This window comes from Anopheles gambiae, chromosome 2 (genome assembly GCF_943734735.2).
Source record: "Anopheles gambiae chromosome 2, idAnoGambNW_F1_1, whole genome shotgun sequence".
NCBI lineage: Eukaryota > Metazoa > Arthropoda > Insecta > Diptera > Culicidae > Anopheles > Anopheles gambiae.
The window spans coordinates 102,147,996-102,170,017 of NC_064601.1; the positions used below are offsets into that span (position 1 = coordinate 102,147,996).

The 22,022-nt window shown below is 47.4% G+C and overlaps 1 protein-coding gene across 17 annotated transcripts in view; it reads right to left on the reverse strand.

The window, feature by feature from the left end:
• Window positions 1-64: 64 nt before the first annotated feature.
• The window catches only part of LOC1277107 (axotactin), a 46,736-nt gene continuing 24,778 nt past the window's right edge, over window positions 65-22,022 (reverse strand). For 11 of the 17 annotated variants that reach the window (XM_061650669.1, XM_061650678.1, XM_061650670.1 and 8 more), the window contains 19 exons: window positions 21,549-21,704; window positions 21,270-21,443; window positions 20,736-20,979; window positions 18,186-18,405; window positions 15,699-15,834; window positions 11,348-11,632; window positions 10,550-11,274; window positions 8,809-9,674; window positions 8,523-8,737; window positions 8,055-8,454; window positions 7,740-7,987; window positions 7,237-7,668; window positions 6,971-7,171; window positions 4,509-5,120; window positions 4,229-4,413; window positions 3,714-4,004; window positions 3,459-3,630; window positions 3,147-3,385; window positions 65-717 (listed from right to left, as the gene is read on the reverse strand). In XM_061650669.1, the coding sequence (XP_061506653.1) occupies window positions 190-717; window positions 3,147-3,385; window positions 3,459-3,630; window positions 3,714-4,004; window positions 4,229-4,413; window positions 4,509-5,120; window positions 6,971-7,171; window positions 7,237-7,668; window positions 7,740-7,987; window positions 8,055-8,454; window positions 8,523-8,737; window positions 8,809-9,674; window positions 10,550-11,274; window positions 11,348-11,632; window positions 15,699-15,834; window positions 18,186-18,405; window positions 20,736-20,979; window positions 21,270-21,443; window positions 21,549-21,669 (6,294 nt within the window). In that variant the 5' untranslated portion in view covers window positions 21,670-21,704 and the 3' untranslated portion in view covers window positions 65-189. Of the gene's footprint in view, window positions 1,907-2,013; window positions 3,386-3,458; window positions 3,631-3,713; window positions 4,005-4,228; window positions 4,414-4,508; window positions 5,121-6,970; window positions 7,172-7,236; window positions 7,669-7,739; window positions 7,988-8,054; window positions 8,455-8,522; window positions 8,738-8,808; window positions 9,675-10,549; window positions 11,275-11,347; window positions 11,633-15,698; window positions 15,835-18,185; window positions 18,406-20,735; window positions 20,980-21,269; window positions 21,444-21,548; window positions 21,705-22,022 lie in introns of those variants that run through there. The other 6 variants (XM_061650683.1, XM_061650682.1, XM_061650679.1 and 3 more) reach the window with 5 other exon arrangements.

Below are 22,022 nucleotides of genomic sequence, written 5' to 3' on the forward strand. Positions count from 1 at the left end.
AATCAAGCGCCATCAAATTTCGGATATTTTATGTTTTTAAAGCATTGAACATTGAGCTGGTGAATTTTGTCATTAATTTATTCGATTTATTTTTCTCTTTTCTTCCCTCATTTTCACGACTAACTTTTGGCGTAGAAGACGGAGGGCGCCACCGCCCGCGTCATTGGCCCATTGTCATGAGCGCTACCACTAATCTAAGGACAGGATCGAATTGAGGCTAGTAACGCTATCGCCCTGACTAGAAGCGACCGAGCTGCGCTTGGCAAGATCGTACCGCGGTCCACCGAGGTAGCTGATCGGGTTGGCGTACTGGCGCCGGTCGGGGCCGAGATAGATCGGCGCCTGCTTCCGGTACTTGAGGCGCAGCGAGGGCTTCGGCTTTAGAGGCGGCTCTCCGTCCCTTCCGGGTTGCTCTGCTGCTGCTGCTCCGGCTGCGGCGGCACCTGCAAGATCGAGCTGACAAGCGTGAGAAGAAGACGCCGGGGGGATGACCACTCCATCAGCAGCATCGACAGCTGGAACAGTAGTAGCACCATCGGCAGAAGCATTACTTGCAAGCAGTTTCACCACTACCGCCTCGTCCGGTGGCGGCCCGGCGTAAGCGAAGGAAGATGATGATGGTGCTACATTGCGATCCGGGTTGCGGACTACTACCCTTGGCGGCGGCGTTGGCGACAGTGTGGTCTGCTGTGTGCGGTGTAGTACTACTCCACCATCCTAGAGCAAGGTGTGCGAGCACATATGAGCGAGAATGAGAAGTGTGCGTGTGTGGCGTACGCAAAGCGAGCGAAGGGGGGGAGGCATGAATAGTGGAGACGTATGCGGCGATTGAGGGACACACTACACCGTGTACAGTGCAACAACGGAGAAAAGGGACACTCGTTTTTAGTTACATTGAATCTTTAAAAAAGGGTCGTAGAGTGCTTTACTGTAGAGAAGACAGGAACGAGGAGAAGTCGATTTATCAAATTACTTTATTTACGCAGTCAGAAGGAGTCGCCTAGTTGGCTGTTTTAGGTAGCTAGGGTTGAGATAGAGAGAGAGAGATTGGATAAAAAATGGTTGGATAGGCCTAAATCCTTTTTACAGTGAGAACAGTGAGAACTTTACAATTGCGCACGCGTTACCTCATAAATCGACCATCGACGTGTGACACTTAAGGGTACAAACGAGAGATAGACACAGTTTGGGAATGTCCTAGCTCGTTGTCCAGTTGCCTACCACCCATTGTATACAAACACACTCACACACACAACATACACATTGAGAGCCGTGTACCGTTCGCCGGCGCAAGCACAGCGCAGCACATCCAACACAGATACAGTAATGCCCAGTAATGACCGCGCGCACATTCCAACACGCACAAATTAAATCACACAAACGTACACCCACACATACACTCACACACAGCACACAAACATACAGATAAAATAGAGGAGTTGTAGAGGAGGTGGATCGTAAAAAGGGAGCTACGCCGGCGATTCGGGCGTTTCGTCGATTTTGAACGGCAACGGGTTGGCGCTAATCAGTGCGGGCGGTGGCGGCGGGCCCCAGGACACTTGCCGTGGGCCGCGCGACCGCAGCCCATTGGTGAGCGGTGTCGATGTCATCATGGCGACCGGCAGCGGTCCAACAGCGCCGGTGGTGGCCGTTGGCGTTGCCGGTCCATCCGCCAGGAGCGATTCGGGCGGATGCGTTAGGGTCAGCTTGGGCGGTGTTTTCCTCGCGTTTGGTGGGTGAGAATTGGTGATGATGGTGTTTTTGGCAAAGCTTACTTTCACCTGTTGAAGACACAACGGGGTAGGGTGGGGTGGGGAAAGAAGAGAGATACGAGGAAACAGAGAGATAGAAAATGGAACAAGGACACAGCAAAAAAGGGGCGGCATTAGTTTCTGGCTAGGGAGACCTGGTTAGGTGCGTTCCAGTTCGGGGGGGGAACGGTTGGGTGGGGGTTGGTGGTGGTGGTGGTGGTAGCAAATGAAACAGTTAATCTTGGGGTCTCTTTGCTCTTGCTACGATTGAGGCAATTTGCCATTTTAACCATCAATTACATTAATTAATTAATTAAATAATTAATACCTTTTCATTTGCCTTTTTCCCACCTTTCCACCAGATGCACTCTCTCGCTCTCATGCACATACCAACGTAAACGTTCCACCGGACAGCACATATCGACAAGAGAAGACATGTGTTTGTTATGCTGTTATAAAAACGAACAACCAGGCGTGGTGGCCCTCTCATGCAGCCATGCAACATTCCGTTAGAGAAAGGTCTGGAGCAACACCAAAATGAAACACACTGCACATGCACACGTGTGGTACACACCGAAACAACACAACAAAACACCAACCAACAAATTTGTTTGAGGTAAATTAATCGTCCAATATTTCGTGTTTCCTTATTCCATTTTTTTTAATCATTGCAACATCTCTGACACAAAGTTTTTATTTTTCACTTCCAGAGACACACACATACACACAACGCTACTTATACGGGACTAGAAATAACACGCAGAAAAGGGGAACACTTAGCATGCAAAGGCAAACGCGGCCAAACGCGTGGGGCGTTTGGTGGTAACGAATGAATAAATAAGGTAAATCGCCTACCCCCCTCCCACGTGTGCTCTACGGCTACGGTACTCTCTACTACACACCAGCTTCCCGGTGCGCTTACCTAAAAGGGGGAGGGTGCGGTTTGGTGTTTCATACACGCATACACATACTGCTAGAACGTTGTTAGTTGCTGTGTGTAGAGGGCGTGCAGATTGTTAGTAGTGTGTTGTGAGGGCTTTAAGCTTACGAAAGGGAGGTCATAAGGGAATTGGGAGTCATAACGGGGAAAGAAGTAGGCCTAAAATTCCGAAAAAAAAAACTGGTGGACGTTTCAAGGAGGTGTTGGTTTTTTAGACTAAATTTTGATGGAAATGTGTACTGATGAGAGGAACGGGATGGGACAAACACAGGAAACCTCCAAATTGCTTCTTTTTTTTTAACTGCTGCGTGCAGCACATGCATGCACATGCACATTACGTGGATGTTTTAGACACGAAACTCATCGCTAGGATGCAGCTGCAGGTCGCCAAGGTCGAGCCTGTTAAGCGTAACCTCGCTGATCGAGCTGAGCGGGGCGAGCGCCTGTATGCTTACCGGGTTGTCGGTTAGCTCGCTGTCCTCCTCGTGCCCGTCGGACGGATCGTCCAGATCGGTCACGCGGTGGTGGTGGTGGTGATTACCGTTGGCGATACGCGCACGTGGACCGTCCATCCCGTTGCTTTCGCCGTGACGCGACTGTTGCTCCGTAGGATGCTGTGCGGACTTTAGCAGCGCTTCGTTCTCTTCCGCTGCAAGCGATTCCCACTGCAGCTCGTGGTCGAGCAGTTGGCTGTCTGTTGGCAGTGTAAGAGCAAGTGAGAGAGGTTAGGAGCGTTTACAACAACGCAAAACCCCTCGCGTACTTACCACGAATGCCACCAGTTTCGGCCGTGCCATTGCTTTGCGGAAGACTTTCCACCGGCGCTGCGGCTACTGTTGCTACTGGTGATGGCTTTTCCGACGCCGCCGTCACGCTGCCATTCTTCAGTATGCCCACCAACGGTTTCGCTCCATTGTCCTTCTTCTCATCGCTCGGGATCTGGGAAATGGAAAATCGGCAGAGCCGCCCGGGGTTAATTAAAAAATCATCCATAACCAATGCTCGCACTCTTTCTCGCTAACCGATTTGTACGAAAATCCCTTCACGTTCGTGGTGGACGTTTCGATCTGCATTTTGGCCGCCTGCTCCTTGCTCCAGATGATGTCCTCGTCCGTCTGGCGCTCGATGCGCTTGCGGTACTCCCGGTCCGACCGGTACACCTCGATCAGGCAGCACACCACGATGATGACGAAGATGGCGGTGAGCGTGATGAACACGACCTGCGTTTTTTCCTCCTTGGTCGACGGATCAAAGTAGACCGCTTTGTACGGTAGGCGCGTCGGTGCATCGACCACCCAGTTCTTGTCGATAACCTGCGTGTGATGGAGAGAGAGAGAGAAAAAACGCAATCATACACAGGATATTGAGTGCTCGTGATGGGGTTTTTCGGTGGTGGGACGAAAAACGGCCACCAAACGCTACTTGCTTACACAAACCGCCGCCGTGACTCTGTGATTCGACAGCCCGAAAGCTTATCTCGTTATTTGTTCTTTTTCTTTTTTTTAGCTATCGGAAGTCATGTGCTCCCAAAACCTACCGAAGTCATGTTGAGTGCCGGCTCGTTGAAGGGCGTCAGCTTCTGGATGACATCGAACTGCTTGCACTGGGCTGACCGTACGCCCTGCGAGTTGATCACGGTAATGGTTTCCGCCTCGCTCTTGGTGAACAGCATGTACTCCTCCAGCGGTTTCATCGTTTCATTATTGACCTGGATGAAGATATCTACCGAACAAAACGAAACGCACCAGACACGCGGGATTAGATGCCGATGCAGATTTGCAATTTTCCACACAAACGAAACTCGCACTACTACTCACTCGACAGGCAACCGTCGTAGCTTTTGTACACGGCAAAGCGCGGATCGGTCGTATTAACGCCCCCGATCTGGACGTGATTGGCACCCGGGTCCGGCACCGGCACGAGCGGTTTGTTCGCCACCGCCCGTATCGGTATCTGCGCCCGGTCGACGAGCAGCGACGCTTCGTCGCCGTGCCGCGTGTAGTACACCGAGTGGCGCGCATCGTCCATAAAGTTGCCCTCGATGCGGGCCGCGTACGTGGCGCCCTCCCGGTCCTCCTCGATGTACAGATGGTTTTCCGCGGTGATGGCCACCATCAGGTAGTAGCTGCGGTCGTTGCGCGACTGCAGCAACAGCATCACCCGGTTCACCCGCCGCATATCGTTGCTCGAGAAGGCGAGCTGCAGCCGGACCGAGCCGACGGTGTCGGCCAGCGCTAGGCGGCGTAGGAGCGTCGCCTCCCCGCTAAAGCTGGCCCCCTTCTCCTCCGAGCAGAACTCGCCGAGGAAGCTGGTGTGCTCGCAGTTGCAGGTGCTCTCCTGCCGCACAAAGTTCTCCGTACAGATGCCACCGTTTTTGCACGGCTCCGCGTCACACTTCATCTGGCAGCCGTTCAGCACACCGTCGGTTACTGTGGGAGAGAGAGGGAGATGGAGAGACAACGACGAACAAGCAAACAGCAGGTGAGTGGATGAATGACTTTTTTATGTATTTTTCCTGGAATCGTGCAAGGATATCGTTCCACCCGGTGCACCGGGAGGAAATTGCTTTTTAGGATAAGGATAATGGCATAACGCTGGCCGAAACACCGTAACACCATAGCCACAGAACAAGATAAAAAGCGTTTGTTTTGCAAATTTTAATTACGAAAGTAACATTATTTTATGGTAAAACGGGGCAAACTGGACACCATTCTTATTCATTGGACAGAAATTCTTTTATTTCCTTTGCAAAGTTTCATGAATTTTCCAAAATTATTACCTAATATTTAGCTGCAAATTGATATTATTTTTACCAGGTTGCAAATTAAGATCGAATAAATGTTTTAAAAATGGATGGAAGTTTATGGGTTAAGCAAAAGAAATGCTAGGAATATAAAAAAAACACTTCAAACTGTTTTCGTCCCTATTACAGGGGTTTCCGAGTCAGTATCGAATGTCTAAAACATTTTTCCTTGCTTGCGAAAAGTGTTTCAACAGCTGTCAAATATTTTATTTTCATCACATTAATGTTTCAGTTCTTCCACATGATTTTCAACACGTCTCAAGCTGGTTTGAGTTTTACAGCTCTTTGTGGTGAGTTGAAAATCGTGTTTATGAACTAAAATTTTATGTTGATACAAATACACCATTTGACAGCTGTTGAAAAACATCTTGGAGGCGGTGAATAATTATGTTTACATTCGAAATTGACTTGGAAAACCCTGTATGGCCAAATTCTTTCTGTTTTCATTGAAGGAAAAAAGAAGAAGTAGACGCGTGTTTTGCTAAATTTAGATTTTCGGCCTCAGCACAATTTTTCGATCGAAAAAAATCGAGCGATCTGGCTGTCATTTTGGTGTCATTTGACACTCATTTCGCCGCCAAGGTGTTCATTTTACTGGTCTTTTTGAAAACTGGTATACCATGACACTCACGAGCAAAATGAACTATGCTACAAAAATTCGATCGTTCCGCTTTGTATGGCAAAAAATCCGCAACTCATTGAGCTGCGGAAATTTTCAAATATCAGAAAAATGCCATAAATCAAGGTTAATGGTTTTGAAAAACGTTATGTAAAAGCAAGTTGGTAATTGTTCTGGTTCTTTTTCAATATTTTGGGTGATAAAAAATCATTTATTAAATATTTTAAAAAATGGTTTGCCTACACTAAGTACTGAACTCGATGGGAATCGACTTCATGCAAGAGTATGAAAGAAATAGTTATACTGTCAGTTTTACGTGAGCGCCTATCGATTTTTTTCGATCGAAAAATGGTGCTGAGGCCGTTTGGCTCAGCTTCTATGCCCGTTTTGAACATTAGGTGGTTGGCAAATTTACATGACGCTAGCCGGAACAACGCGTAACTTACAGGGTTTCCCACGATTTATTGGTCAGCTCCCATAACTTTTTGGGCTCATCTCACGATTTATTCATCGTATCCCATAGATTTTTGCTTCGTTCCCATAATTTGTTGGTATCATCCGATTGGATATCAATACAATTGGACCAAAAAAATCTGAGAAACGGCTAAAAAATCGTGGGAATGTACCAAAAAAAATATGGGAACCAACCAAAAATTAATGGGAACCAACCAATCAATCGTGGCAAACCGTGTAACATCGTCATTTATTTTTTAATTTTTGGATATTAATTGGTTGATCAGAAACTTTTAATAATTTCAGTTCATAGTAAAACCAAAGAATAATGTAAAAATCAATATGTAAAGTTCAATAGCAAGCCCAGTTTGCCCCATGCTCCCTTACGCCAATCAAGAACTCACCGTGTGCATTGTTTTGGGTGGCCATTTCACGCAGCGAGATAAGGTTCTCCCCAATTTTAAGTCCCCGAATGCAACCGATGTACCCTTCCAGCTCCGTCGTGTCTTGATTGGGGCGCAGCAGGTTGGCCGGATCGTAGCCACCGATGTTGAACTGGAAGTACTCGGTCGGTGGTGCCGGTGGACGATGTGGAGACAGTACCTCTGCAAATGGAAAGTCACTGTTAAGTCATGTTTTGCCACTCACTTCAAGCAAGCATTCTTCCTACCAAGCTCCGGATTGGTCCACGGTTTGTTGGAGTACTCGTCGAGCAGGAGGAAGCCACGCTCCACCGTCACGTTCTTCTCGTTCACGTACAGCGTGGTGTTCGTTTCCGTGCGTATTACCGCCACCTGAATGCTTCGCGCATTGTTTAGCTCGCTGTGCTCGATCGTTAGGTTCACGATATCGCTGCCATAGTTGTACAGATACACCATCTCACTTTGGTCGGTCAGGTACAGGTGGATGAAGTTGTTATAGTGATCGTTTGCGTACAGTACGAACGCGTGCCTATCGTACGTGCGCAGGTTTACCAGCAGCGAGGAGTTCAGGATGGCGCGCAGCTTTTCCCGTTCATCGCGCATATCCTCTGGGTCGGACAGGTAGTTGCGCTTCAGATAAGATTCACGACTGATGAACGTTAGCGCATCTTCGTTGATGTCTGAAACCAAAAAAAAAGAAGGTTTTAGGTGTAGAGGATCACTCTTGCTTTTGATCTTTCTCGCCACCTACTTGTCTCACAGTGCTGTCCCAGATGAGCCCACCGGTTCTGGCAGACGCACTCGAACGTACTCCACAGCTCTCGGCAGTAGGCACCGTTCTTGCAAGGATTCGGCACACAGGACGGCTTGCAGTCTTTAATGATTTCCGACAGATGTACCGACATGAAGCTGTAGATGTCGAGGATCTCTCCGTTCACGACCAGCCCGCGGAAGCAACCGATGAGACCTTGCTTAACGGTGTACTTCTTAGAGATTTCCCTGGAGGTGGAAAAGAAAGACATATTGAATTATCTTCTTGCTATGTTTGGAGCCTGTTACTACGTACGTTGGAGCTCCTCCAATAAACATGCTGCCCTCGAACGGTCCAAACTCTTCCTCCGGCTGCAGATCTACCATGCGCGTGTCGGTGTTGATCATAAACCGCACATGATGCTCGTTGTAATCGATCCAGATCTTGTGCCACTCGCCACCGTTCAGCTTCCGGTTAGTGTCGATCACCAGCGTCTTCGGTGTGCCAGTGTTGAGCGTAAAGTTAAACGTCAGCTGGTAGTCACCGGTCAACGCCACCATGAACGATGGGTAGTTGGACCGAATCGGTGGCTGGAAGAGCAGAATAGCCTTTTCGCCGGTCGTGCGGAAGGAGAACGCAATGTCACCCTTGCGCCATCCGGGCACCTCAATGTACGACTGCGAGGTGGTGAATGTGACGACATACTTTTGGGTATCTATGCACGAGAGCAAGCATTAGAGCATCACGGCAAGGGGAGATTGAGTTTGAAATGTAACATCTTACTTGTTTCCACACATTCCAGTGGTCCGAGTGTGACCCGACCTTGTGACTCCTCGTCAAGGTTTTTCTGCTGCAGGAAGTACATCTGCGTAATGCCGAGATTCGGTGGCTCCTTGTAGTACCCTTCGTCCGACAGCCAGCGGTTGAGATTGGCATCGCAGTTGCAGGAATGGTTCAAATCCTCACAATTCTTCCCTATCGCACACGGGCATGTACCTCTGTGAAGATGGCAAATGGCAGCATTTTCAATTACGATCATGAGATGAGTGCTACCTGATGATTAAGTTACCTTTTAACCTCTCCAAGCGAATCCACCGTGTTGTTATTGCTGGACGACTTAAACCACGTGGACGAATGCAGCTCCAGCGGTGCCTTGATGCAATCGTACTTAATGTACTGCGTGCAGTACAGCGAATGCGAGATCAGCTCCTGCAGCATCTCCGCACTAAACTCCCGGTACTGTATGTTAAAGCTAAAGTCCTCATCCGTCGCCGACCGCACATCGACCTGCGACGGCAGGTTGTGCTCCACGATCGTTTTGGTCGCGTTTGCCAAACTCTGAAAGTCACACTTGACCCTCGCCGGCGGAAACACCCCATTACCGTCAATGTCAATCGAGTACACGTCCGACTTGGAGTACCCGAGCAACGCCAACTCCTCACAAGTCTTGCGGAACTTGGTAAAATGGCAGTTCTTGCCAATGTAGCCCGTGTCCTTGCAGTCACAGATGATACCGTCATCCTTTACCGCACACTTGCCACCATGCTCGCAGGTGTTGGGCTTCTTGCACGGATCCACGTACTTGCAGTTGTCGAGCGAGACATCGCCCACCACCCGCTCACTTTTCACCAGATAGCGTGGCTCAATTTCGACACCATTGATTTTGAGATCCCGCAAACAGCCGACCAGACCGGATGCGGCCGCTTTCAAGCTGCTGCCGATGATCAGCTTATCGCCAATGTTGAAGGAAAGTCCGTACATCTGCGTGACCGAGTGGCGATAGTCTACGACGAACTTGATGTCGTTCCGCTCGTACGTCAGCTGAATCGAGTGCCAGGAGGTTGGGTTTTCGATGCGAATGTACGTCGTGTGGGTGATGTTGCTTTTCACGTCCGGGCAGAGATCGAAGCTGAGCCGGTCGGTGGCTAAACGGAGCTGTGGAGGGAGAGTGTATTTAATATTATATTATACTCTGTGAGTGCAGGTTGTAATGTCTTCATTATTGGCACCATTATAGGGATCATTTTTCCACACAACGGGCCCTAAATGTCGCCCCTAAAATGCTTTCTTTTGAGCAAACAAAGCCAAACGTTCAACGGAAAAAGGATTAAAGCTTACCGACATGGTAGATATTAAAAAACTTTCTTCCCCCAAAAATCAAAACTCTTTTACCTTTGGCCTGGCATGGAAGGTTTCGGTTACCACCCACGGCGATGCCAAAGAGGCAAGAAAGGTGACACTTTTGCCGGAATGGTGTTGGTTTGGTTGCTGGTATAAAGATACCCATCCGTAGCAACATTTGCTACCCCGAACCCGAGACGTTACCAATTCTTGGTAGTGTGCTGTGTGCTTGGAAGCTTCAGGCAAAAGCAACAAACCACCCGGAATCAGAGGCCCCCTGGTATGCGAGATTATCACATGCAATCATGCGTGTGAGTGTGATGTCCGGATCATCTTACCGCAATACCGCAAGGTTGGGTGCTCTGCTCCGCACAGGGGGAAAAATGGCAAATTCCATTTTTCCACACACCGTTTTTGGGTAACTCGGTGAACAGATTTCCCTTTATCGCAACCTCCCTCTCGGTCCCGCGTGTTTTTGCAATTTGTGAGATTCCTTCCTAGGAAGAAGCGAAGAACCGACCCTAAATTCCGACCCCCCTTTTGCCAGTAGAAAGCTGTGTGTTTGTGGTTTGGCGTGTTTGTGGCTGAATGGTTGAATTTCGTTCAATTTCTTACTCCCAAAAAGCTGAGTGGGGACATTTAGTTGTTGGTTTTATCGCTCCTTCCCTTTCCCTCCCTCGAAAGCTTACCTCCCAAAATCCGTTCCCTTCGCTCGTCTTCACCTCACTGTACGCGAGGACGGCGGTCGCCTTGCTGCTCTTGAAGTCGAACTTGAGCGACAGCGTGTCGGGATTGTTCATCGGCCACCAGATGTGGGATTTGGCGTACGAGAAGGTGATCGGTATCACCTCCACGTTCGCCTCGTAGAACTCCTCCTGCAGCACGCCGATATAGTGCACCTTCGGGTTGCCCTTCTTCAGCTCGAACAGCACCGACACGTCGTTGTAGAAGACGTACTTGAGCGAGCCGACAAAGTTGTTGCTCGAGGCAAGGCCCTTCCGCTTGCTCAGGTTTGGACCGCCGCCGAAGTAAATCTCCGGATCGAACAGCAGGTTGTGGATCGGTCCGAGCAGGTCCAGGATGCGCACGTGATCGTCCAGGATGGCGATCACCTTGTCGTGCTCGTGCAGTATGGTGAGATTGTGCCAGTAGTGGCGGGTTAGGTCTTGGCCGAGCGTTGCGCTCATAACACCATCGCCAAAGTCCATCTCAATGTAGGCGGAGTGGTTCTTGATGGAGGCAGCAATGTACTGCGGCTTCAGGGATTCACCACTCGCGTAGAACAGGGCCGAATCGTCGTAGTTTGTCTTGAACATCATGCTGATGCGGGTGATGGGCGAGTGCACCCGATCCTTCCAGTCGTAGATGCGGTAGGACACGTAGCTCGAACCTCGCAGCGTTAATACAGTTGCGGCTGAAAAGTTTGCAACGAGTTTTGTGTTAGTTTTGTGCTTTCGAAGTTAGCTTCTCAGCTCCCCGACACTCACTGTAGATGTCGCAGTGTTCGCCCTCGTACTTGGTGCCGAAGCAATCGCACGAGATGTCATAGTAGTGATTGATGCAGCGCGACCCGGTAAAGCAGAGATTCTGCCGCGAGTGGCACTTGTTCCGGCAGCCCTCCTTGACGTTCTCGTGCTTGGTCGCGATCAGGGGCGTTATCGGGAGCAGGTCCGAGGCGGCCTTGCCCGAGCTGAGCACCACGTTCCGGATGCAGCCGACAAACGACTCAATTATGTACTTCACACCGTGCAGCTTCTCTTCCGAGCTGAGTCCTGTCGGGCATGAGAGAGAGAAGGAAAAAGATGGGTTCCTTGTTTGAGTGTACCTCGAGATTCTTATCTTGACAGTAATAGAACGGGGGAGGGGTCTCCGTGGATGATAAATAGATCAGTGTGTCAAAAGTTCAATTTCTGCTTGGCGTGTCGTGTAATGAAGAAGAGCGTACAAATTGGAACACAGCGCAGAAATCAATTCGCGTTGAGAATTTGGGGGCGTTCTGAGTGATTTGTTTCTACACTAAGACACTAATGAATTTAAGCAGTATTAACGTTTTCCACTTAAAACTGAAAACACTTGCTTTTGTGAGCATTCGATGGTGTAGGCCCAGTTTTGCTCAAATCCTTGCTTCACCCCCAAGGCAAGCGACTTCCAAGCGGCTACGCATGAAAATCGGGCGGAAAAAGCCCCGATTGACAAATCGGTTTGGAACGGTACGGACGAAGTAAGGCAATTGCGCCGCCGACAAGCAGCACTTTTGCCAATTCACACACGAGCGCGCACCCTAAACACATCATTACACAAGCCACAAATCATTTGTACACGGCGGCGATGGCAAACGGCCAAGGCCGGCGGAAAGTCTTTCCAGCTGCGTGCTTTCGTTCCATTCCCCTATATCCTAATCACAGCTCATTTATCGTTCGGCCTGGCGTGAAAATCGTATCAATGTTTTGCTCTGTGCGCTTCGCCGGCCGACATTGGTCGACAAAGTTTTTGCACCAAACAGTACACACACACACTACCAGCCGGACTCGGAGCCGGTAGGGACTTGAAACAGAGAGAATATACCCTGGCGCATGATTTTCATCGCCACCCATAACACAACATAACCGTCACCATCAATCTTATCGAAGATTAAGGGCGCCGTTTTCTCGGGAAAGGCTCTCGCCCATCTCGGCGGCCGCTTTCCGTACGGTGTTCCCGTTTTTGGGAATGACAAGGTTGTGTTTTGGTGGGTGGATGGAGTGTGCGACATAAACCCTTGTACTCCTCAACAAGCTTCTGATGGTTCCCGGGTTCTCCCTTTGCGATTTTGCGATAGGCTTATCCGATTGCGAGAAGTAAACCGAGAAGAAATGAATGGAGGGTTTCGGTGGTGGTGGTGATGGCCGGCTGGTTCCGGCCGAGATGGATGAGCCGATGAAGGTTGTCGAGTATGCTAAAGGCTTTTCGGCTACTGTGGCACACTGAGTGAGTGTTCCAGATGGGGGTTTTAGCTGATGTAACGCTGGTGTCTTTTCGAATTGTGTCTCGATAAAGAATGGGAATAGAAATATTGTTCTACTTAAAGGGAAGGCAATGGGTATATTGGGTTGCCTTAAACGAATCTCGGACGACGATTTGGGCGAAATAAAAAATGAAGTTAAAAACGTGGAAAGCCAACATGCTCCATTCCTTTGTGGTGCTTGGCGGTGTGTTAAAGCTTATATTTGCGTATTAATTTTATACTACTTCTATGCTTTTGCTCATTTTACACGCTCAACTTAAAATCGCTTCAGAAAGTTACAAATTCTAGGATGCGACAATTTTGAACTTTTTTGAAGAACTGTGTGATTTATAAACTTACATATCTCTAAATCAGTATTCCATATTCGGCATCCGCTTTGTTATAGGGATACTTTGAAATAGAATGCTTCGCTGACAGTTCAATTTAATAGCCGTAATATGTATAAAAAATGTAGTTTTCATAACAAACACTTCCAAACAAGGTAAAATGTATATAAAAACGTGAAATAGTGAAACATTTTGCATACTTCCAGGCGTATTTGAATTATACGCTTTAAAACACTTTACATGTGGTTGTAATTGCATAAATTTAGGCGTTTTTATACGCATTCATCTGTTTAAAAAGTATATCATACATTTAAGAGATTTCATTGATAATATCTTAATTGTTGTTTGCTTTCGAATTAAAGAAACAATTAAATAAGATTGATGAAATTACTTAAAACATCAAATTATTCCAATTATTAATACCAAATCTATTTAGAGCATTCTTTAAGGAATACATTAGGATCTTTCCATTTGAATCGAACTGAACTCTAGAAGGTTCATGCATCTAGATAAAGTTTTGGCTACCGGCAAAGAAACATGACAGGACTAAACTGTCCCCAAAGCTAGCTGGTCCCAGAGGTAGCCTATTATCAGGCTATCTACCGGGTGGACAGTTCAGTGTGTTGGCCAAATTCGTGACCGAGTGTGTGATGATTTGAATTAATCGTTGCCAAGCACAATATTGAACAATGTGCTCTGTGCAAGTGTATACGTGTGTGTCTCCATGCGCGCTACGTGCTCGTTGCATTTCCGTGCCGATGGTACGAGGTCAACTTGATAATTGAATCGCCAGCGGAAGCGGAAGTATGGCTCGCCCGGTAAGCGGGGGGGGGGGGGGGGGGGGGGGGCAGGAAGTAAGCCAAAACAGCGAGGATGTATGTGACCGGTGCGATAGGAACCGTACAGAAGCGTAAGCTCTCTCCCGTTCTCTGTGGGTCTGGTGACGTTTTTATTGGGACAACGGAAGTTTATTCTAATCTCTTGAGAAAGTTTGCCCTGCCCGCCCCAGATGTTAGCTCTGGCACCACCAGAGAACCAGGGAAAAAGGGTTGAGAAAATTAATTTTAATGGACACATGTGGGGAACAGATCGAAAAGTTGGTCCTGCTGCTGCTGCTGCTGCTGCCGTGGATACTGCTGGTCTGTGGCATTGTATGGTATCGGCACGGAGTGGCGTAGTGTGCGGCCAGAGTGAGGTGAGAAATCGGAAGCCATAAACAATAAGTAACAGTTTTGGCCGCACTAAGACTCGATCTTGCGGTGCCGGAAGGGCGGAAAGACGATTGTCCATAGCGGTGTTCAATCGGTATTGTTTCGGGAGCCGGAACATAAATCTTCACTACGCAGGATGAGTAGTGTGCTGTAAAAGAGCAAGGAGCAAGTTTTCTGACCCCACAGAGTGTGTTTAGTTCATTTGCATTTGAATCAATTGTTGTTTGAAGGAGTGGTTTTTCGGCTAGAAGTTGAAGTTTTTGCAAGGGAGTAAAGCTGCATTTACAACTGTTCAATAGGAATCATTTCACTTGAGAAGTATTTGCAGATGTCATTGATGATGAGTAAGTATTTAGTCCATACATAAGTGAAGATTATGACGTACAACTTTAACAGGAGAATGTAACTTGCAAAAAATGATGAAACTGTTAATGAACCGCATCATTTAGTTCTGATTTTAGTAGGTGAAATCGATAAAACGATATTTAACGTGGTTTTGCAATGCAGAAAGTATACATTTAGGCGTTTTGTGACATTTATACACTTAATTCATTAAAAAATCATGTTTTTAATCAAAAATCCTTAACAAAACAGCACGAATTGGATGAAATTTACAGCAGAATACTGTCTCGTTAAGTGTGCGATAGATAAAAGAAGAAGACAACCCGCAACGCTCAAAACGAAACTTCAATTACGAAATTGCGGTTAATTTTCGTGTCGAGTTCTGCGGAAAAGCTTTGCAATCGTATCTCGTTCGCTTCCGAACGGCGCCGTTTGACGATCGTTAAAATGTATTCAAAGAGACAGCATGAAGAAATTGCTACACTTGACATGCATTAGCCCATGAAAGACGCTCCTTCTCAGCTCGTTGCAAACGATTACATTACCCACGGAAGCCAATTCATTTGATGCTTTTGAAGCTGAGGACTGTACAGACTATATATCGAAACGTACTAAGGAAGTCATGAGTGTGTGTGTGTGTTTGTGAAGTAAACAAACTGCTTCTACGAGCTGCAGGCAAATAATCTCTCCCGGCTCTTACGGTTACGTCAAAGCTGGCTTTCCAGGACGGCTCTCGTCTCTGCCAACCGAACAAAAAGAAACCGAAAGCCTTCTCGATGTTCCCTAACGATCGGTTTTGCGGTTTTTGGAGAAATGCTGTCAGAATCATCCAACCCTCGCTCGCCCCCCGCTTGCTGTCCCCCGATTCTAAAGACAGTTCTGATGTGACGCAGCGATTTTCAAGTGACTTTGAAGGAAAGGCGCCGTCATAATGCGCGCCAACGCAACTACTCACCACCGACGAGCACGACCGACATCAGGTTGATGGATACGCCGTAATTGGTTTCGTGATTTAATCCCTTTAGGTACACCTCCTCCTTGTTGTTGTCGACGCGCGCTATCAGTCGAGCGCCGTGCACATCGATGCGTACCTGAAGCAAAGGAGAGATGTGGAAAAAAATGTATTGTAGCCAGATGGCAAAAGCACTAGACTAATTACGGGAAGGTGCCGGCGGATTGATGCTGATGTTGATTTGATTGAGGTTTTGCGAAAGGGATTTTCAGGGAAACGGGTTCGTTATCATTATGGTGCCATTAGCTAGCCGATCGGCGATTGCTGGGGGAAGCTCTTTTTCGGGTGTGATATTCTCCCTCCCCCCCTCCGATCCATCTCATTTGTTAACCAATGTACAGACAAGCTTGCTAATGACTGTAAGGGTGAGGATGGTGAAAATTTGTAATGATGCTTTAATTGCCACTAATCGATGGTACACCCACATGGGGCATGTCTGTGCGAAATTTGGTAGAAAAAAGCATCTTCTAACGTGCGTTTTGCATACCTTCAGGTGGACTTATGACCGATGGACAGCAGAGCGCCTAAAGTCATGCAATTTGCAGTCAACACAAAAAATACCGCCACCAATTTTGAAACGCTCTCGGAGGCTTTAAGCAGCAAACAAGCATCTTAACAACCCACTCAGACCAAAACAAATCTTAGCAATTGCGAGAAAATAGACACCCACTCTGACGTCATTGGCTATTTTTGTCCATCTTCTTAGAGCTGCCGGGTACGCACACGCATATTGATACGTTGGTCTGCCGTGTCTGCCTTTGCAGCAAGCGTGGATGTTAAAACTGTGTGTTTTTGTGGGTTTTTTTTTCTTCATCACCCAACTCTACACCACATTCAATTCCAGCGCCATTCTTCAATAGCAAACACATAGGGCGCGCGTATCATAAAGCACGCCCTTGCACGCCACCTGTCTCAAGTGAGTCTGCAGGCAAGCGGCTCGTGCGTACGATACTTCCGCCCCAAGCCCGGCTGAAAGAGGGATATATGCGCTCTCTTACTCAGCACACAAACAGGAAAGGATGATGTGCAAGCAAGGCTAGTAAACAGCAAAACAACTTTTACCGTCTGCTTCTGTAGCGTGGTCGATATCATGATGGATGGATGATAGCGGGTGCCTGAAGCTGCACGAAACCCCTCCCTAGCCGACCCATTTGCTATATGTTTGAAGATGAGGTTTTTTTCCCTAAATATTCCTGCAATCTTCAAAGGGTACGTTCTGGGAACATCCCTTGCGATGTTTTGTGTATGTGTGTGTGTGGGGGGTTATATTTTCGAACGGAGTGGTTTTATCAAACAGGAAGATGCTTCAGAGCTGGTGATGTACCTGCCACTAGATCGGAATTTAATTATCACCTTTCCAGTGCCTTTTTTGTGGTTTTGCTGGCATGTAGTTCTTCCTTTCGGCAAAGAAGACCTACCTTCCAAGAACGCAACGTTTATCGTATGTTTCAGTCATATTGTCATAAGAGTGAGTGAGTGGGTTGAAAATCAACTCAAGGACCGCGCTCCATGATGGAAGTCTTTTAATGTACTGCCAAATTGACACACTTTCTCATCACTCGCAACGACGGCTCGCAAAAATGCACAGACAAAACCCCACATATGGTTGCTACATGCTCAGCACAAGGCACAAATGCAATCAAGCTTTATGGCAAAGCTTCCAATTAAAAGCACGTTCGGGTTTGCTTGCGGTTGTAGCTGGGAGGAAATTATTATGTTGTGTCCTACTACGCTTCACTGCCTGCTAGTGTTTTGTGGGCTTCAGCACATGTGTAGTAGCTGGGATCCTAGAGAATGATGGATTTCCTATCACCTCCGTGGCAAGGGCAAGATGTAAAGATGCCGCTTCTAGCAGCAGCACACAAAACTCATCATTCGATGGGGTAGAAGAAGGAACAAAAACCCCACTCATCCAGTTCGGAAACGGAGCGTATCGAATGTGCTTTCCGGTAGCGGCAATCCTTGCCTGCCACCCACAAGATGTTTGGTAAATTTTTGACGAACTCTAGCTCTTCAGACTCCTGCAGAAGCAAGTGAGGAGAGCGTGTGGGAATGTTTTTTTCGACAGAGATTAGATAAGGATCTATTAGGAGAGGGTACCGCTGGACAAAACAACCCACTTACGGATCGCTTCCACCGTCCAGCTAGTAGTTGGTAGGATGGTACAGAGAGACGATTGGACATTTTGCTTCCAATTTGTTCCAACCGTTCGCTTCCTACCTTCTGTTGGGAGGGGTTAGCAGTACATTCGGATGCTCCTTTCCGGAGGGATGCTGTGTGTATGACTAGCCGGATGATGGGATGATGAAGGAGATGAGCTCAATGATGATGATGATGGAGCAGTTGTGTGATAGCTAGGTACTTATGTGTATATAGTTTTTCCTCTCTCACTTGAACCGTAACCATCGTGTGCTGTGGCTCGCAACTTACCATGACACTGTGCCACTCGTCCCGGTTGAGCCCTTCGCCGACCGTGACGCTGGTCGAGTGGTTCCCGAACACGTGCACCACCTTCAGCTGGCCCTTCTCCACGATCACGTACAGCGCGTACGGATCGAGCTTTACACCGGCGGGCGTCTTGACGTTGTGATACACGAGCAGCCCGTGCGGCAGCCGCGTCCGAAACTGGAACGAGATCTCCCGGCACAGCCTGGCGGGTACGAAAAAAAAAAACGGGGAAGGAATGGGGCAAAAATTAATTAAGCACACCATAAGCGAGCAACTCATCGCTGAGGGGATGAGTTTCTGGGGCCAGCCGCCGTTGAACGGAACGGATCTACTGCTCCCCTGTCTACTGAGGCTCTTTGTGTTATTTGATCGGCACTGTATGTGTGTTTGTGCTTTTTTTGGGTGTTTGCCTTGGTTCTTGATAGCACGGTGATTGAGGGAGTGAGTATGCTTAACCAGGAACGACCAGGTGCATGGATCAAGTAGATGGTTGTACTGAGCGAAGGCTTGTAGCGTTTAGTGCGAAAAAAAGAAGGACCTGAAGGGTGTTGAGCCTTGTTTTTTTTGTACCTGACACTGCATGAGCTTCAATTTAGAGTGAAAAATTTACATACGCGTAACAGGTGGGTTTTTGGATCTTGAGGATACGAGAAATTTTGGATCGATATATTAATGAGATGAAAAGCGAAGCGTACCAGACGCTTGAAGGTACGTTGGGACATGGGAATGATTTTACTGTGTGTTGCTGTGTGCTCTTTGACCCAGGGAGGCGTTGGATAGACGAGATGAACGACAGCTAACCTAAGGTTGATTGGTTTATGGTGTTGAGGTTAAGGATGGGTTGGGGATGTGATTAAACGGAGAGAGTTCTTTTGAGCTCATCAGATATTTTGCTTTTGCTTTTCAAATGGAGCATTTGTTTCGCATCATTAATCCTACTGTTGTAAAAGCGCCTGAAGCTATGCAATTTGGTAATATTAGCATCATTTGTAATATTTTTTTCAAATACGATTTTATACGGCAAATATAGCTAGTAAATATTTACAAACAATTCACCCAACAGCCTTCAACAACACATATTAAATGTACAAAAATGTAGTCCTGAGCCAATCAAAGGGACATTTTGGACTGTTTATGATTGAAATGCGCCAAAATATAGGCAATTTAATTTACACCTTAAATAAGCCATAATACAACAGCAGCACCATCTTGAGGCAACAAAGCAACTACTGCACACTTAACAGTAGCGCCATCTACGTGCTTAGTCATGGGAATCATGGGGTCAAAGGGTGTTATATTAGCTAATAATTGGAAAGCATTTGTATATTAACGGAAAGAGGGGAAAATGAATTAAGCCATCGGACAAACCCAAAATGTAAGCATCGCTATCAGAGCATTGCGCTGCGTGGTCAGTATCCCCAGAAAATATATGGAATTTAGTTAACAGCACAGATTTTGGAGCTTGAATTTGTTTCTACATCTTCATATCACCTTGCTAGCAAATCTTGCATAGAGTTCTTGGCGGGTAGCTCTTGCTTGACACTTGTTAGCGCTCTCCGGTGAATATGGTAACTGTGCTGATATTTGCTCCCATAGAAAATTCGAGTCGCAAGTTTTAATTATCTAGTGTGGGGTGCAATCCTACACATGGACCTTGTTTACAATTTTGTTAAGCGCCTAAAGCTATGCTAACTTTTTTTTTAACTGTCCTAAATATTGAAAACAAATGCTGTCTACATATCATTTATAAAATGTAACTGCAATTTAGTTAGAAAGTAAAACAACATATTGCGTCCCAAAAGATGCTAAGTAAATATCACTGAGCAACTTCAGTAAGTAAACTTCTCATCATCTTGAAAAGTTAAAGCTCAAACCTTAACAAACTTCTTTTTGGAAGCAAATTGCATACATTTAGGCGTTTGGTAATAACAACAAGTTATTTCTAGATTTGAATGTGTCTGATGCAAAGATAACCTGCTATGTGTGTATTGCTTTTGTTGTTAGATAGCGTTAATACATATATTTTAATGTTTGTGTCTAAATTATTTCTATTGTAAATTATAAAATTCCTATTAAATTATTTTTTTATTAAAGCTACTGAAAAACATTTGCTAAAAATCACAATAAAGCATACCTTCAGGCGCTTGGCAAGCCCGTCAGTGTTAATCTCTGCGTATACCGGTTGAAGCAAACTAATGTAGTACATAGGAAATGTTTGCCAACTGCTTTCGTACCTAAAAACAAATTGCTGATCCTGTTCCATTTGATCAAGACAGCTGCTATTTTTACACTTGTACCATACACCCGACCAATATTGCACTCCGTTTTTTCCTTCCATTTGCTATCAAAACTTCTCCGCAACCGTAGGCAGAGAGTGGCCAAATAATGAAATAGTTGTGTCTTTCGATTCTACCAAAGGGGCTTACCCACCACTCAATAAAGTAATCCGCTCCGCCCATGAGGCAACTTTGCTGCAAACGAGGGCCGAGCGCCCGGAGGCGCTAATACCGTCGGCGTCGGCTTAGTATTTACCTGAGCTGAAACGTCTGGATCGTTTCACCGTCCATCTGGATGAAGGTGTTGTTTTTGGCAAACATGAACGTTTTCTCGTAGCCCGTCTCCTTGAACGTCAGCTCGGACCCCCGGAGCTCGTCCGGCACGGGGGCGAGCGTGCTGCTGGACGAGTGCAGCGACCATGCCTCCTGCGTCTGGGTGCGGACGCTCGTCGAGGACGGATCGACCGTGGTCGTTAGCGGGACGGGCGGTTGGGGCGTCTCTGTTGGAGTGACGGGCGGGGGATGGGAGAACAAGAAAGGAAACACGGATTAGAATCATCTGACCGGATCGATCCCTCGGCTCGGCAGGGCGTATGGTGAAATACGGTTTGGGTTTTAGTATTATCGTTCCGCTGCCGTTTCGTTTGTTTGGCTTATCATTTTAGCTGCAATTGTGGTGAAAGTATGCTTTGAAGTTAGCAGCAACAGTGGGAGAATACGGATGATGCATACTGTCAGGGCCCAGCGCAGCGCAGCTGGTCTCTAATCCCTGGCACCGGGTTTGACTCACGTGTTTCATTAGCACACTGCTGCATGCACTGCTCGTACGTTTCGAAATTGTTCTGCAGATTGCCACCGCAGCCGCCCCAGATGAACTGCGTACAGTTGTTGATCGTCTGCTCGAACCGGTACCGATAGTCGAACGTTTGGCACTGACCCGGCTCACCCGGTCCGGTACATTTGGCTGTGAGAGAAAGAAAGGAAGGAAGTGAAAAGAAAATATATCATCTTCAGGCTTCCGGACGGTAAGCGTCGTTCGTTTTTGCACACGGACAACACACACACTTACGGTAGACTATTTCCTTCGGTGGCTCGGCGTTGGTCGGTATGGCAAGGACACACCGGTCGTACGGGATCGGGGCGAGCGTGAGGCAAAGTGTAAGCAATACTGATGCGGCATGATAGGTCATTATTTTACCGGGGCAAGCTGTTGATGCTGCTGTTGCTGTGTGGTGGAGGGAGAGGGTGGATGGAAAAACAGAAAACCCCGTTAGCGTGGGAAAAACGGCCTCGAGAATGAGCGAACGGATCGAAAGTGGCATAGAGAGACCCGTACGGGATACAAATTATGGTTATGGTTGAGGGGGGGGGTTTGGGCATTTCGGGGAGGGTGCCGGCAAAGTAATGGCCAGCACAAAGGTGAGCTGCGGTAGTGCGAATGTCTGTGTAAGATTATCACAGCCGCACGTGTGGTTATGGCGCTTCTGGTAGGCATCTGTAATGGCGTAAAAACCGTGTGATTCCGTTTTTCAAAAGGCTTCAC